The sequence below is a fragment of the Sus scrofa genome, chromosome 15, assembly GCF_054392235.1.
Source record: "Sus scrofa isolate SSC_HxYL_T2T_F1_AM1 chromosome 15, Sscrofa_HxYL_maternal_Yorkshire_Landrace_v2.0, whole genome shotgun sequence".
Classification (NCBI taxonomy): Eukaryota; Metazoa; Chordata; class Mammalia; order Artiodactyla; family Suidae; genus Sus; species Sus scrofa.
In genome coordinates, this window is record NC_139397.1 from 21,723,629 (window position 1) to 21,741,776 (window position 18,148).

The 18,148-nt window shown below is 36.0% G+C and overlaps 1 protein-coding gene across 8 annotated transcripts in view; it reads left to right on the forward strand.

Annotated features, from left to right (window-relative positions):
• The window catches only part of GTDC1 (glycosyltransferase like domain containing 1), a 427,341-nt gene that overhangs the window by 70,456 nt on the left and 338,737 nt on the right, over positions 1-18,148 (forward strand). For 2 of the 8 annotated variants that reach the window (XM_084998899.1, XM_084998900.1), the window contains one exon: positions 1,481-1,544. The exons of 5 other annotated variants lie outside the window; for them this stretch is intronic. Coding sequence is in view for 1 of the 3 variants with exons in the window: in XM_084998910.1 (XP_084855036.1) it covers positions 1,481-1,544; positions 3,233-3,243 (75 nt within the window). In the remaining 2 variants the exon portion in view is untranslated. Of the gene's footprint in view, positions 1-1,480; positions 1,545-3,232; positions 3,244-18,148 lie in introns of all 8 variants that reach the window. One more of the 8 variants, XM_084998910.1, reaches the window with a different exon arrangement.

The following is an 18,148-nucleotide window of genomic DNA, read 5'->3' on the forward strand; positions in this document are numbered from 1 at the left end:
CCAGACTCTTCCCTATCTTAGTTCTCTGAGATGCTGACTCACTCTGAGTACCTGACTAACGCTGAGGACTGGAGCAAACATCCCTGTGATGTACTAGCTGGACATAAGCCATTCTCGCATGCCTTGGTCACATCAGCTTGCTTCTTTCGTTTGTATCATATATCATATGAAATGATATTGCTTATTTACTTGTCTCCCTTTATCCTTCCTCTCCTCCCCAAAAGGAAGCTCCAGCGGAGCGGCCAGCTTTGCTTGTCTTATTCACTGCTTTATTCCTAGCACCCATGCAATGCCTAGGAGATGCTTAGGAGGGAAAATGTCAGAATACATTGTTAGTTTTTTTTTTCTTGAGAGAATGTAATACATAATCATTATTTGAAATAGCCCACTTCAAAGTACCCCCCCCCCCCCCGTCGCCACTCTTTTGATTTATGTCCTCTCAGTAGTTGTTGTTGTTGGTCTGATGACACGTCAGCTCAGGATCCTGTCTCTGGCTATGAATGCTTTCCTGTTTTATTCATAGTTGGTTTCTGGAAGCTTCTCCAACCCTTTTTTTTTTTTTTTTTTTTCCTAGTATAGGTTATTCTGACTCTGATTACTGTTTTGGATAATCCTTTTATGAGATGTTTGGCTAAATCTGTGATTTTGTGCTATGGAAATCGTTTGGGAGCCATATTTCTTATTGCCTTGATAGTTCCTCTTTTTGGCTTGTCATATAGGATCCTTTTTGGATGAGTTACTATGTTCGTTCTGACCCTGTCAGTATCGATATACCTAAGGGTTCTGACTTTAATATGTACTGAAACAGGAAAGTCACAATATCCACCCTAGGGTATGTGGTAATATCATTCTCTTCACTGTGCATGGCTTGCAGAGAACTTAGGGATGTGTAAATTAAGTAACAGTTTAAACCTGATGTCATGCGCTCATGGCAAGTAGTGTTCTTGAGTTGTTTACCTGGATCTACAAGTCTGTGCATCTCCATTGTTTCCCTGGGGTAAAGCCTCCACACCAGGACTGATTATTCGTGTGCATTCCAGTCTGCCTTTGCGCTTTTAGACTGTCCTCAGCAGAGGTTCTTGACAGTTTTTTGGATTATAGACCTTTTTGAAATCTCACAAACTATTGACCTTCTCCCCAGAGAGATATATCTTTACATAAACCCACACACTTTGCATATGTCATTCAGGAGTACACAGAAGGCCATCCATGTGCCAAGGTTAAGGATCTCTAATCTGAATTATTATTATTATTTTTAAGTTAAAATTAATTTGGGAAATCCTTGGAACAACTGAGAAAAGCTCTTATTAATTAAGCCTCAGAACATTTCTGTTCTTAGAGGTTCTTCTTACATCTTGGAATATCCAGGAACCAGACTACTAGATCATTCATGTAAACTCTTGTCTAGGTCAGGATTTGGAATTCATATTGGGTTTAATTTAAAGAGGCCAACTTACCTATGTCCCTCGTGATTTCACAGATACCTCTGCATTAGCCAGATTGGACATATGTAAAGAGAGACATCAGTATATCTGGATTATCAGGTAAGCAAATGAGAGTTCCTTTTTTATTTCTCTGTCAATTAAGTCCTCTCCAGTGTGGATCAGTAAGATGATAAATATTTCTAAAGAGAAGAAGCATATGCTTTCCTAAGTTTTACCAGATTATTTCCTTGGCTGCTTGAAGTCAAATTTCTTTATTTTTATTTTATCACATTATTATTTCATATATTCACACTTTTATATAGTAGATAAAAATTCCTTGCTTTTCTTTTTATGTATATACTTTGGAGAGTTGTGGACAGCTTTCATATTGTTCCTTGGTTGTCAGCCAAGTTATACACACTTAACTCCTGTAATCTTTCTTTGTAATTCAGTTGGCTTGCCTGCTTTTTCTAGATTTCCCCCTATTTCATCTGCATCATTAATAAACAGAAAACACAGGCTATTGCTTGGCTTCTATACCTTTCATTCTTTTTGGTTTTGCCTCATATTCCTTGCTGAATTAAAGCCAGCCAGACATCACTCTCTGGACCACTTTGGCAATACATGAATGCCTTGCCTACAACTATCAGTGTCCCGTGTGGTAACGGCATCAGCAGTATATCCTAGTGGAAAGAAAGGACATGCAAAAGGAGAACAGTGAGGAGCAAAATAATACATTCTTTGATTATATCGTAGACTTAACCTTGCCACCCAGAGCAAATCACTGTACCTGAAACCTTTATCACAGATTTTGTCATCCCAAAGTATTGTGCATGGACACTGATTTAAATAAGAGAAGTATGTATATTGCTTAAAGTCTGGCTGCTGTTCTCTCTCTGTTTCTCCCCCACATTCTCCCTCCCCATTGCCTTTCCCAACACTGATCGTGACTTGCAGTCAGAGTCTGTGGCCGTGAACAAAACTGGGCAGGGGATCATTTTGTCAGAAATTAGATAGGCTCAGGTGGTAAATGTTCCATGCCTCCCTTGTAACATCTGAGGCAAGTGCTTCAGTTCTTGCTATTTCTGTAACAGCCTTTGGTCTTCTTTTAACAGTCGATTCAGTGGAGATGTGCAGGAGAAAGGGACTACTAGACCTTTGGTGCTACTCATCAACACTGTATTAGTTTCACAACTTTTCTGCACCCCACCCCCCCAATTGGCAGGGAGAAGCATACTGCTTCTAGAGGATGCTGAGCTTAATGTAAAATACCCCAGCATGGGATCGGGGCTTGTCACAGTTCATTCTTTCTTTTCATTTGGTTTGTAGAAAATGGACCTCTACCTCTACTTATCCTGTGCATTAGAGAGAAAAAAGTCCTACCTCTAGGAGCTAATGGCTTACTGGTGTTTTCAGTCTCCAGATTCAGGTAGTAGATTTAGTTGAAGATTGCCACAGCACACGCTTCGCTTTCTCATTTGTGTTAGCTTTGCTTCTAGTACAGAATTGAATAGGATAGAAGAGACGGTTTTCCTGTTTGTGTCTGTGGCAACTTTGTAGATGATTTGTGGTTTAATCCTTTAAACATTTTTGCTCATTTATCACCTCTTTCCCTGCAAAGGCATAAAATATTCAGATTCTAATGTTATAATCTTTTAATCAGATTATTTAATTTTGGAGAAATCAAGGTTACAATAGCAGCTGACACAGTTGCCTCTGAATAGTGACCTAAAAATTATAACACTCATATTAATTCTTTTTTTGCCAGATTTTATGGCCTTCCCTCATACTATCAGATCTTAAATAAGATTATGTGTTGGTGAATCATGTTATTCTTGGTCTCTGGCCTCTTAAACAGGTAAGTATATGACTTGGAGCCCTTTTATGTCTGATTTTTTAAAATGTTAATCTCTCACATGGCTTTTAAACTGACGACAATATTGTACTCACGCTAATTTCTTTAGGCAATTGATCCATTCTTCGGCATAACTTTTGTTTCTTGGGCCTTTTCACGACCTGTCAAAGAAAACAAAATGCTAACCTGACTTTAAAGGGGCCCCAAATTCCCCCCTTCTGTACTATATTATTCTTTGTTCTCTATGTGCATCAAAGTGACAATCCCACACTGTCTCAATTGAGGGAGTCTAGCGCAAAAATAAAAAACAGCCTGGCACTGTTCTAGGCTGGCAGCCAAAATGTTTTGTGTAGCTTGGTTCTGGCGGTGGTTTTCATAAGGCAGAGGGTCTACCCTCCCAGCATCACTGAAGGAAGGCGAGCAGCCTTAGTCTTTCCTACTTATACCATTTCTTTTCCCTCTTCTTCCTCTTTCTTCACGTAAAACCACATCATGAAAAAATAAAAACAAAAAAGACCCTTTTTCTTAAAGAGACATCATTCTCTTCCTAACTTTCACATTTACCAAAGTGCCATTGTTCCTTATAGAAGCTTGTGCTAAATTTGCCTTTTCCAGCTCTCTTAGAGAGTTCCTTCACAGTTGCAGTTTTTTACCACACTTTTCAGAGAACCCTACTGAATACTGCTAACTTTGGTCCTGTTGACATAGTGTTTTTGATTGGTTGGAACCTTGTCTTGTTTCATAGCTTATTATTTGAATTTAAACTCTTGGGTAATATTTGCTTATATTATATGGATTTTTATACTAAGATATCAGTTGTTGAGACCAAAAAGCTTGCTATTATTTTCTGATTTTGTCTAAAACTCAGAGTGAGTTCATATGTTTTATAGATTGAATGCTAATTTTTAGAATGTCCGGTAAATGCAGCTAGATAAGCAGGTGAACTTTCATTAAACAAAAGGATGTACATTTAATTTTTTTCCTTTGAAATCAAAATGCAAGGTAAAATGTAAGTGTTTTTAAGTTTTCCAATCCCTTCTAAATTGTAGTTAATGACCTACTATTACAAGAGATATGAAAATGTAGCATTATGACTTTTAAGTGATATTTCGAACAGGAGGCTAGATTTTCACTTTGAGCAAGCATTCTGTGAAATTTATAGAATGTTCCTCAAAATTTAAATATGCTTTCTGTTGTATTAAGCAAAACAAATAAATTTACTTTCAAGTGATCTACTTTAAATATTGGTATATTGCAATTAAGATAAGAATAGTAAAATAGACAGAATATGCTTTCTTAGGAGGAGATTGATATTATTTTAGCTGATTTTTATTTTTAAAATTGTAAGTAATTTCTGGCAATAAGAAAATTACTTCAGGAGGAAAAACATATGTATTTTTATAAATGTGTAACGAATGTGACTGAAAAGAAATTAAATAGTGGTTTGTGTTAGAATTATTAATGTGAAATATTTTTATATGCCATAAATGCTGCAAATATATATATGTATTATAGATACGTTGAGGTAAACTTGTGCAATCTAACAGTTTTTTGCCCAGAGATTTTTAATTTAGAAAATGCTTTAAAAATCATTAAAAGGATTTGTAAAACAAGTATATCAGAAGTATGCATTAAGTAAACTCACCTGTTATTTTCTCTCATTCTCAAGACAGGTTCAGGAACATATTGGCTCATTACTTTAACAAAACAAACAAATACTCAAATTGATTTGTGTATATAATGCCATGTATTAAATGTTATGATTCTCAATTCCCCTCAGTGCTGGTTTTTTTTTTTTTTTTTTTTTTTTTTGAAACATCTATTTATGTGGCTTTTTCTGTAGAGCAGCTATAATGAATATGGGTGGGATGCTTCTTAGGTTATATTAATTAAACCTTTAGATCAACATTTTAAGTTTAGGAATGATGGTATTTTTGAGAAGGAATGCCAGTGAAACTGTTTTTTTCTCTTGGTCCAGTTCAGTGCTTGACTGTCTGTCTTGAATCCTTTGTGTCAAGGTTTGATAATACTACAGTTGATGGTTAAAGATAATGCAGACAAAAACTCTTTCATTCTGTATGTTCACATATGTTGAATAATGTTTATTGTATATTGAATACTGTTCATTGACTTTAAATACATTTTCTCCATTGGTATAATTTTTATTTGCAATTAAGCCCTTTATCTTTTTAATGGTAGGAATATATCTTTCAGTGACTTAGGAATTGCAACATGAATTGTCCTATTTATTTTTTTATTTTAACTATACACAGAGGCATAATAGAAATATATTTAAGATATACAATGTTTTATCAGTGTTTTGATAAATGCTGTTGAGTTTTTTCATTTTTGTAGGAAATAAATTCTACAGTTTTGTTTAATTTAGGACGCATATCAAGGCTGCTATATCTTTATAGTTTGACATTATACACTTTGCAGAAATAATGATATAGAAACTTAATCATTATATTTGTAGAAACATGGAAAAATAAATTTATAACTGGGTGCCAGCAAAATTGGAAAAATACCAAATTTATGATTTTAACTAGGGTTTTATTATATACCACATTTATAATGATAGCTAGTATTTTATTTCACTTGAATATTGGTGCAGATTTTAAACCTAACTATGGATAGGTGCTGTTTGATGTCAAATATTGGTAACATATAATGACAAATAGTGGTTTCTGAGTTTACGTGGTCAAAAATATGAGTGATCTTCCCTTAAAGCATATAGTACATACTTCAGTGTTGACAGTCAATAGAGAGTATTGCATGAAAGAGTATGTATTAATTCAGTTGTTTGATTCTCTCCTTAGTTTTTGGTACATTTTAATTCCCCCTGCCTGACATATTATCATTCTGTAGAATACTTTCACAAGTATTTCATGTTTTCTGTGGCATCTCACACTGCTCACTTTTTATCCATAGTACCATATGAGTTCCCCCTTTCAGGTTTACGCTGCATATTTTAAGCTGCTGATAGTGTAAGTAGATTGCAAGGTAAAGTGACATTTAGCTTTTGAGCTAGTCTCATTTTTAGCATGAGAGCAGTTTTTTTTTTCCTTGTCCTAAATCTTCTCATATTTCCCATTCAAACAATCTTACTAACGTGGAACAAAGAAATTCAGAGATTTGGCTACAGCAGCAATTGAAATGCATCAAAAAGTGGCTACTACAATACAGTTTTATTAATGAATGATCTACATTGGTTCCAGCTGTGTCCATGTGATTAGGCCTTCACCAGGCAACAATGGGTATTTCCCTATTGCTTTTATTTGATTTCCAAGAATGTGTCATCTGTTACATCAGCCCCTGCCAATATGCCCCCTGTAAAAGTGTTTTGTTTTGTTTTTTTTCCCTCTAAATTTCTGAAGCATAAGTTGAATACCCACACATATCCCTGCTGAAATATTGTTTCTAGTGAATAGTGGCCTAGGTTTGTATCCCTGGTGTTGCATAGCAAAATTCAGAATATAAATTAAATGTTTATTAAGTTTATCAGTAAATTTTCAGAATTGTGGTTGCCTGGTAATGCTAAAGATAGACTATTTTTGCTTTTACATTTCCATCTTAATATTTTATTACAGTGGTATGATGTGTTATAGAGGTGGACAAGCTTGCAGATTGAAATGGGGATAGTCCAGATTGTTCCCTTCCCTGGACCATATGGTATAGTTCTAAAAGCCTTTTGTACGCTGTCTGTTCAGCTTATTGTAAACTCAATCTTTAGTGCACCTAAAAAGATAACCAAATAAAAATGGGCCTGAGCAAAAGGACTTCATATCATGTAAGGGCCCTAGAAGTATTTGTTTTAAAGGAGCTAACTGCAGGTGGAATTGAAGTTGAGATAACATAAACAAAAGAGACTTATTCTCTGAATATGCTTTTGAGTTGATATGGGTTGCCATAGATTGTCTTGGAATGCTGGTTTTAAAATGAAGGCATGTATATTCTCTGACTATGCTTACTATTCTTATTTGTCCCATTCTTGCAGAATGTAGTTTTTATCCATTTCACAGAAGAAGCCTCTACCTATGTATGAACAATGCCAAAGAATATGCAAGCCCCAGGTTTTATGAATATATAGGTTGTTTTTTTTTTTGGGGGGGGGGGCGATTTCATTGAGAATTTAGGACCAGAGCTATCAGTAATTTCACCCTTTTGGTCTTTACCCATACTCAGAGATAGTTGTGCAATTTCTAACTCTTTCCTTTTCTTTGCCCGCACCCTTTAGCTATTATGGTTCCATAATTTTCTTTTAGGAAAATAGGATGAGAGATTGCTTATTCCATATGCTAAGAGTCTTTAAAAGCTGGGAATGTGCATGATTTCTCCTGATTCTCTCTCCTCTTCCTCCCAATGTAAGCTCCTGTCACAGGGGAGCATTAGACATTACCCATTGCTTTTTGACACAAGAGATTTGAAGCTGAAATTCTGCCGAATTGGGGGTGAGGGGGGAGGACCTGTGAAGAACATGATTCTTTACTCTATCATTACCCTGAGCCACTGAAAGGGTAACTGAGAAGAATTTAAATGTTACTGGGATGTGTAATTTTCCTCTGAATGGCCAGAGTGAAATATATTTGAACAAAAAAGGCAGAAAAAAGTATATGTGGTGTATGGAGTTGATGATTGAAATTAGTGAATCTTTTCAGCACTGTGCAATAGAAACTATCCCAAGAACAGTACACATTTAAGATACGTCCAACTGAAACTTACATAGATAATTACCCTGGAGAGGTTACTAGAGATAGACGGAATATCGCACTGATATAATAATGGGAGTGATAAATTGGATGAAAAATACTTGTTGGATAAGTATTTTTTTCAAGTTTGAAGATTTTTCAAAAACAGAATCACTGATTTCAAGTTGGGGGGAGTCTTTCCTATTTTAAAAATACTGTTGTCTTGGAGTTCCTGTTGTGGCTCAGTGGTTAACGAATCCGACTAAGAACCATGAGGTTGTGGGTTCGATCCCTGGCCTTGTTCAGTGGGTTAAGGATCCGGCGTTGCCGTGAGCTGTGGTGTAGATTGCAGATGCGGCTCAGATCCCGTGTTGCTGTGGCTCTGGCGTAGGCCAGTGGCTACAGCTCCAATTTGACCCCTAGCCTGGGAACCTCCATATGCTGCGGAAGTGGCCCAAGAAATGGCCAAAAGGCAAAAAACCAAACCAAACAAACAAAAAAAACCTGTTGTCTCGGGTGCTTTCTTTTATTATAAAAGTATTTTCCAAGATGCTCCCTAAATTGAAAAACATATTTCATACCGTCAAATAAGCTAGGTGCCTCTTTCCTTCTCTTGCTTCATTCTCATTTCTTACCCTTTTCTTCAGCTTTTTTTTGGTATGTATATATTACATATGTGAATGATCTGTATCATAATATAAGAAATGTTGTTTTAGAGGTTTGGGGGATTGAAGGTTTCAGTTAGGAAAAGAAATAAAAATCTTGTAATGACTGTGCAACAAATGGATTTCCATGAGGAATTAGAACATGTTTATTTAGTAATCTAGAGTACACAAAATTATAGGAAAACTGTGGACATGGAAATTCAAAATTGTATTTCTTCTAGCTAGAAAGGACTCGATCACAGCCAGAATCAAGGAGGAAGGAACCATAGATAGTCCAACTCAAATATCTCCTCTTTGTTGTGGCTTTCTTTTAACGGTAAAAATGCCTCTGGCTCCAAGTAGTAGAAAATCTTGCTGACAATGATTTAAATGAATAAGGGTTTTATTTGTCTTATTGTCATAAGAGGTCCCGAGGCAGTTAGTTCACAGGTAACTGATACCATCAGGGGTTCAGGTAACATCCTTCTCCATCATCCTTATCACATAGTTTTTGCTTCTTACTCTACAGATGACTTTTGTACCTAGAGAAATTGTGTTTGCTTCAAAGCAGGAAGAAAAGTGAAGGGCGTCCCAAAGCCCAGTTTTCATGTAGAGCTTTCTTTCCTTTCCCTTTCTTTTTTCTTTTCTTTCCTTTTCTCTTTTCTTTTCTTTTCCCTTCGTTCCTTCGTTCCTTCGTTCCTTCGTTCCTTCGTTCCTTCGTTCCTTCCTTCCTTCCTTCCTTCCTTCCTTCCTTTCCTTCTTTCCTTCCTTTAGAAAGGGGATGCCCACTCATGGGGACTTCTGCTTACATCTCATTCGCCAAAAGTATGTGATATAACTACCTCTAGAATGAGAAAAAAAGTATTTTTGCTGTCCCAGGCTTTATTTGGAGGAAGGCAGGGAAAAAGGAGTTTTGGAGTGAATGTGGAGTGATCCATCCTCAAGTTGCCTGCCTACTTCCTTAGTTCTTTTGTATGGGTAGTTGCTTGCACCTTTGAACTTTCTGGGTATTTGGTGTAGAGAGTAACTTGTTTGTTCGCTTTTGACAGTCAGTACATGTGCTTTGGTATTTTAATATTATGTTTCTATGTCTGAGGTCAGGGACTGTAATTAGGTCATCTTGATGTCCCTACATTGAGCACAGTGCCCAGATAGGCCCTCAATAAAACAATTGAATGAATGAATAGTAAGATATAGATTATATTCGTTAATGTCATTGGGATAGCTCATTTATACATTTAAAGGATACAGTCATTTTTTTTTTTTAATCTGAAAGGAGTTATAGACTGAATTTTATAGGATTGTTTGTTATTGCTAAGGGAAAATCTGTGTACAGATGTCAAATTTATTTTGAATAGAAGATACTCAGTTCTGAGAGTTATAGAAAAATCCTCAAAATGACAGTACTAACACTTCTGTTGGAGCACGTTAGTGCATTAGTAAATAAAAAAGTGTAATTTCTTTTTTTCTTAGATTTTTAAAATTTAATTTTATTTTTTAAAATTATTTCCCCAATACAATTTTTTTCTACTGTACAGCATTGTGACCTAGTTACACATACATGTACACATTCTATTATCTCACATTATCATGCTTCATCATAAGTGACTAGACATAGTTCCCAGTGCTACCTACACAGCAGGATCTCACTGCTAATCTATTCCAAAGGCAATAGTCTGCATCCATTAACCCCAAGCTCCCAATCCACCCCACTCCCTCCCCCTCCCCCTTGGCAACCACAAGTCTATTCTCCAAGTCCATGATTTTCTTTTCTGTGGAAAGTTTCATTTGTGCCCTATATTAGATTCCAGATATAAGTGATATCATATGATATTTTTATTTCTCTTTCTGACTTATTTCACTCAGTATGAGAGTCTCTAGTTCCATCCATGTTGCTGCAAATGGCATTATTTGTTTTTATTTTTTTCATGGCTGAGTAGCAGTCCATTGTGTATATATACTGCATCTTCCTAATCCAATCATCTGTCGATGGATATTTGGGTTGTTTCCATGTCTTGGCTATTGTGAGTAGTGCTGCAATGAACATGCAGGTGCATGTGATTTTTTTTAAGGAAAGTTTTGTTTGGATATATGCCCAAGGGTAGGATTTCTGGGTCATATGGTAGTTCTATGTAGAGATTTCTAAGGTACCTCCATACTGTTCTCCATAGTGGTTGTACCAGCTTACATTCCCATCAACAGTGCGGGAGGGTTCCCCTTTCTCCACACCCCCTCCAGCATCTGTTATTTGTGGACTTCTTAATGATGGCCATTCTGACTGGTATGAGGTGGTATCTTGTGGTAGTTTTGATTTGCATTTCCCTAATAATCAGTGATGTTGGACATTTTTTCATGTGCTTGTTGGCCATCTGTATATCTTCCTTGGAGAAATGTCTATTCAGGTCTTTTGCCCATTTTTTCAATTGGGTTGTTGGCTTTTTTGCTGTTGAGTTGTATAAGTTGCTTGTGTATTTTAGAGATTACACCTTTGTCAGTTGCATCATTTGAAACTGTTTTCTCCCATTTTGTAAGTTGTCACTGTATGCAGATGACATGATACTATATATAGAAAACCCTAAGAACTCTATGCAAAAATTACTTAAAATGATCAACAAATTCACCAGAGTAGCAGGATATAAGATTAACATTCAGAAATCAGTCGCATTTCTTTTGTCTTTTGTCTTTTTTGTTGTTGTTGTTGTTATTGTTGCTATTTCTTGGGCCGCTCCCGCGGCGTATGGAGGTTCCCAGGCTAGGGGTTGAATCGGAGCTGTAGCCATCGGCCTACGCCAGAGCCACAGCAACGTGGGATCTGAGCCGCGTCTGCAACCTACACCACAGCTCAGGGCAACGCCGGATCGTTAACCCACTGAGCAAGGGCAGGGACCGAACCCGCAACCTCATGGTTCCTAGTCGGATTCGTTAACCACTGCGCCACGACGGGAACTCCAGAAATCAGTCGCATTTCTATATGCTAACAATGAAATATTAGAAAGGAATACAAAAATCAGTACCTTTTAAAATTACACCCCAGAAAATCAAATACCTGGGAATATACCTGACCGAGGAGGAAATATGATGAGAACTATAAAACATTAATAAAGGAAATTAAAGAAGATGTAATGAAATGGAAAGATATTCCATGCTCCTGGATTGGAAATATTTATATTGTAAAAATGGCCATACTACCCAAAGCAATCTACAGATTCAATGCAATCCCTATCAAATTACCCATATTTTTCACAGAACTAGAACAAGCAATGCAAAAATTTATATGGAACCACAAAAGATCCAGAATTGCTAAAGCAATTCTAAGGAACAAAAACCAAGCAGGTGGCATAACTCTCCCAGACTTCAGGCAATATTATAAAACCACCATCATCATGACAGTGTGGTACTGGTGTCAAAACAGACAGACCAGTGGAACAGAATAGAGAATCTAGAAATAAAGCCAGACACCTGTGGTCAATTAATCTTTGACAAAGGTGGCAAGAACATAAAATGGGAAAAAGACAGTCTTTTCAGCAAGCATTGCTGGGAAACCTGGACAGCTGCATACAAATCAGTGAAACTAGAACACACCCTCACACCATGCACAAAAAGAAACTCAAAATGGCATGAAGACTTAAATATAAGACAAGACACCATCAAACTCCTGGAAGAGAACATAGGCAAAACATTCTCTGACATCAACCTTACAAATGTTTTCTCAGATCAGTCTCCCAAAGCAACAGAAATAAAAGCAAGAATAAACCAATGAGACCTAATCAAACTGACAAGCTTTTGTACAGTACAGGAAACCAAAAATAAATAAAAAAAAAATATATAATTTTTTTTAACTCCATGCATAGGTTATCGTTTACACAATATTTTTGCCATTCTCATATACTAAGATTTCAGTTTTTGAAGAAATAAGCAATTGGAGTTTTTTTAGTAAGGCAAACAAGTTATTTGATAATTTGTGTTATTGATGTTGATTTTTAGGAATGAGTTTTTAGATCCTTGGAAGGCTTATGGCCAAAAGCACACTAATTTCATCCTTGGTGGCATTTTGGGTATATTCTTGCTTTTAATTCTTAAAGTGACAGCTTCATATTTTTCCAATACACATGTAAATGGTACAAATCGAAAAACATGCCCAAAAGAACCCTAAGAAGTCATCTTGCCATGTGCTTGCTTTGTCCTAAACTGTTTTAGAAGAAAGCAGGCTACCTCTATTTTCTGAATCTATAGAAGAAATGGCTCAGAGTGTAACTTGATAGTGTGAATCAGTGCCTCACAGCCCCTCCTATGTGTAACCTAAATCCCTTTTGTTGTTATTTTTCATTCTGGTTCTTTTATTTGACCTCAGAGGACAAAGCAAACAACTATCCACTATTTCCCATACAACATCCCCTATATAGCACTATTTTAATAAATTCCTCCCTTTTCATTCACAATGGCAGGCTTGTTGGCACCTTAATTACTGAAACAACCTGTGCATGGATAGAACTTATCTCCGAGCAGGGAATATATTCAAGTATCTGGAACTCAAATTTTCTATCTGAGCAGTTTATAGTCACTGAAAATAAAGGAAGCCCTTTTAACATTCAGAAGCAGCCCTGTGAGAGAGTTCCTACATAATCACAATTTAGGCAAGATCGTTTTCTAGATTTGGACTTGGAATTGGGTATCCATAGTCAGTCTCTTTGTCCTTAAACTGCTGTTTTGGTGATACTTTAGGAAGTAATAATTTATAAGCCAACACTTAGTGCTTCAAAATATTGTTTGTAAAAGTTCAGCTCTTTCTCACTGTTTTTATTCACCTTTATCATCAGCAATCAATAGTCAGGTCTAAAGTAGGCACTTCCGGGAGTTTCCGTCGTGGCGCAGTGGTTAACGAATCCGACTAGGAACCATGAGGTTGCGGGTTCGATCCCTGCCCTTGCTCAGTGGGTTAATGATCCGGCGTTGCCGTGAGCTGTGGTGTAGGTTGCAGACGCGGCTCGGATCCCGCGTTGCTGTGGCTCTGGCGTAGGCCGGTGGCTACAGCTCCAACCCCTAGCCTGGGAACCTCCATATGCCGCGGGAGCGGCCCAAGAAATAGCAACAACAACGACAAAAAGACAAAAGACAAAAAAAAAAAAAAAAATAAAGTAGGCACTTCCTAAATATTTGTTAAGTCAATTGTTTTGGTATCCTGGTAATACTTCTTAATATAGGTAGCTTTATGCTTTGGATTTCCCCATTCTTTTTAAATTTTATACTGCCCAGTAAGCACTCAATAGTTTACTTTTTGTTGTCTTTATGTTGTCATGCAATGCATGCAGTGTTTCCATGCCGTGATTTAGAACTTATTTGAATAGCTAACTATGATAGCAGTGCCTGGACAATTCACTTTATGGTGCTGCTGTAATTTTCAATTGAGGAGTACCTCTTTTGTTCTCCTCCCCCATAAGGTGAGGGCTTCTTGTATTCTATTGATGAGAATTTGAAACATTACGTGAATGCCTCTTGTGTACAAGGTACTTTGCTGGATTATGCATATAGATATAAACATGAATTATATGGAAACTCTGCTGACACAATGGAAATCTGGTTGGGAAGACATACATATAAACTATAAACTATGTAACTATAGTATAGGGAGGATTATGGTAACTCTCTCTTTGGGGTATAAGCAGAGAAAGGTGCGTTCTGACAGGCTAAATCTGGGTAAACAATTGATTTAAACTCTCAGGGATGAGATGGGATCTCAGCGGAGTCTCAAACTATATATGTAGGAATTTAACAGGTAGTAAAGGTGAAAAGATTCCAGAAAGAAGAAATAGCACTAGCAGTGCTTGGTGGGGGGTCATGTATATGGAATGTTTGAAAAAAGGTAGGGAAGTCTGTTTCATTTGGAGTAATGGTGTATCTGGGAAGGTGATAGGAATTGAGGCTAAAAAGGAGCTTTGAATTAAATTGTAAGGGCTCTTATTTCTTGTTAAGTAATTTTCTTTCTTCTGTAGAATAATCATAAGTTTTAAAGTAGAGGATGGACACTAAGATATCTGTAAATTTCAGAGGAAGAATGGAAGACAGATTAAATGCAGTCGAGGTTGATGATGGTGAGGGAGGCTGGGGATAGAAGGGCTTGGGAGAGTGTGGGGCCTGATACCACAGGCCTGGGATGGGTCAGCTGAATGCCCTGCAGGTTGTTGATTTGTTCAGAGTTGTGCAGCAGTGTCTTGGCTCCCAATAGTGGGTGCTTTCCAATTTGAACCTTCTCTACCTATGTCATTTTGGAAGACTGGGGAACATGCCTCCCTTCCCCACACCTGGAAGACCTAGTATTTTAGCTTGAATTCTACAAGAAAGCAAAAGGAGAAAAGGGTTAAGTGTATTGAGTGAACCAGCAGTGTCTGCACATTTTTTCAACTCCTCTTTGTAACTGGGATCTTGGCCTTCTGTACTTTCTAGGCTCTTGGTTCATCTTCTTGAAGTACAACTTTCTCTTGGTCCCTCTTTGAGACCCAGCTCAACTGTTTTGTAACATATTTCACTCTGTATTGTAATTATATCCAGGGTTGAGGCCAGAAACTATATTTGGGTCATCTTAATATCACAAAACACTTAGCATAATTTTTTTAATTCAATAAATACTTTCAATAAATAAAGCAAATTTGTTTCTGCTTTGTAGGCACATAGGCCTTCCTGCTCTCTGCACATGCCAAGTATATTCTGAATCAGGAGCTTGCTGTGCCTGATATCTAGAGGTCTTAGATCCAGATCCCCATAGCCCCCTCCCTCTATTCTTCTGGTTTTTGTTTAGATGTCATCTCATCATCAGTGGGGTGTGTTTTGACAACCCCGTGGTAAAATACTACCCTTCCCCAATGACAGTCTTCAGCAGCCCTACTCTCTATTATCCTGTGTTATTTTTCTTTACAGTATTTGCCACCATATGATGTACATTTACCTACTTGTCTTTTTACTCCAATTAAAAAGAAATTTCTTAGGATAACAGGAAATTTGTTGCCGATTAATCCTCAAGCACCTGAAACAATGACAGTCACATAGTAGGCACAACAGATAGTTACTGAATGAATGAATGGCAAAAACTAGACTACAAAGGAAAATAAATATTCATTTGCAAGTTTGTTTATAGGTTTATGCAAGTGATGGTGTTGTTACAGCTTTTTATGATATCAAATCATTAATATTTCTCTCAGAAAAATAAAAACAAATTTTATTTTCTATAGATTGTGCCTGTGAAATCTAATTATGGATTAGTATTTGTTTTAAAAATATTTGAATGCCAAACATATCCAGTCAGAAAACACTTTTATTATCCATGCCAGCTTAATTTTTAAGGCAGTGAAATGGAAGACTGTCATTTCAGCAAGCAACTTATTTTCATTTGTGAGAATGGAATATTTTGAATATTCTAATTGATTTTTGAAGTTGGTTTTACAAGAAAATAATCCTTGTTTCTGTACCTTGAACATTTGCCTTTGAAACCAAAGGAAACTAGAAACAGACATGGAAATTACTTGCTCAGAAAAGAGTGAGCTTATGATTGACTTTGGATAAATGGCTGGAAGGGGTCAGTCAGTCCCAACATAAAAGGTACTTCTTGGAATACTGAAAACTTTAAAAAAAGACCTGATTAAAAATTTATCTTGTATATATATTTAAATTTTGCAAAGAGATCTAGACTGTTTTTCATGAGCTCAAGCTTTTCTTTTATTGTGTCTTACTGCAGATTCACTCACATATTTTTCTAGAAATCTGAGGTCTGTAATTTGGCAGTAAAAAAGTTGGTTATCAAATCAATATTATTATATGGCTTTTAGTGTCATAAGAATTCCCTTTTGAAAACCCATAAAAACTCATTTTTTTCTCACCATAAACTTTATCTGTCACTTTTCCTATAAGGTCAGAGTACTGATGTTGGAGGTGGTCTGCTCTGGGACAGAGAGTCAACAAAGTGGTAATAAAGTTAAAAAATGCCACATGGTGTTTTCCTAGGATTTCTTTTTTCATATCAAGTTTGTGTTCATTTTAAAATATGGAAAGTTATATATGGGTAGGTATATTCTTAGTCTCCCTTTATAAATAGATGAAATGATAAACTTGCCTCTAATTTTTCATTTACATATTTCATATTTTTATTAATAATTTTGTGTTTTCTGGAGTTAACGTTTAATTATTTATATACTTTTAGTGGTAGGTTGTTTTCTTTCTGGGTTAGTAAGTTAAGTTTTTCGGTATAGATGGTTTTAAAAGTGAAATATGATGAAATGGTTTTACATTAGGAAGCAATTCCAGGAATAATGCAGTTGTTTCTTATGACTTGACAATGAAATATGGGTTTAAGTTGTAAAGAGTGCTAGAACCTGGAGGTTCCATTTAAAAATATTTCTCTACTAAGTTGCTTTTGGGTTAATATTTATTGATATCCATTCACCTAATGCATGTATGTAAATATAGGAAAAATCTGAGTGGTTATGAGAGGAGACAAGACATTCTTTAAACATTGCAAGACTCTGTCTCTAGTGGTTGAATAGCCAGTCAGTCTCTTTCTTTTTTTAAACATGTGTAACACATATGGATGATTATGCAATTTTTCTGCTTTCTTAATACAGATACTTCAGAAATTAACTGTGAAACTAGAAGTTCTTTTCAATTTATTCACCTTAATTAAATATTTCCTATTATTTCAAGACCCATGCCTAATTATTTAAGGCACAAATTAATTTGACATTTTACTTGAACTTTAAAACTTTGAGTTTGCGCTGTACTTCCCCATGTTCCTATTCAAAACTGTTAAGTACCAAAATAGTATTTTAGTTCCTAACACACTCTGTCAAAGTACAGCTCCAGATTTAAATATAGTAAGTAAAGATCTTGATCTGTTTATAATTATTTAATAATTCAAGTACATTTTAAAATTAATTGAGTATTTTATTTCATGCATTAGACAAGCAGTTTTTGCAAAACCAAATTATAGTGTTTGTGACTAACCCTAGCCCCATTAGTTTAACCCTTGATGATTAGTTTTTTTAAATAAGTTTCTTTATATTAATAGCAGTTAAAATAACTTGAAAACCACTTGCAATCTCCTAGAGGGGAATAAGCCTCCAGTAATTGGGAAGTAGTTTGTTATTTCAAATGATTTGGCCTACTTCCCTGAAGTTAAAAAAAATTTATAGTTTCTTTTAATTGCAAGTTGAAACATATTCAATGAAGATAACTTGAAGAACAAAATGAAGCACAAAGAGAAAAACAAAATCACTCATAATTCTACCATTCATGATTATTTATGCCTACCTGTGTGCATGTCAACTCTCATGCTTATCTAGTCATTTCATCATATATTTTTATAGTCATTTCATGCATTCACACTATAGTGGAGACATTTTCCATGCCAGTAAACCTTCTTCATGAGTTTTGATCATTAATCATTTGATTCTAAGAGATTCTTTTTTTTTTTTTTGATATTTTGATGGCTTTCAATTTGGAGCACAGACTATAATAAAGATTCTTGACAATTTCCCGGGTTAATTCAGGTTT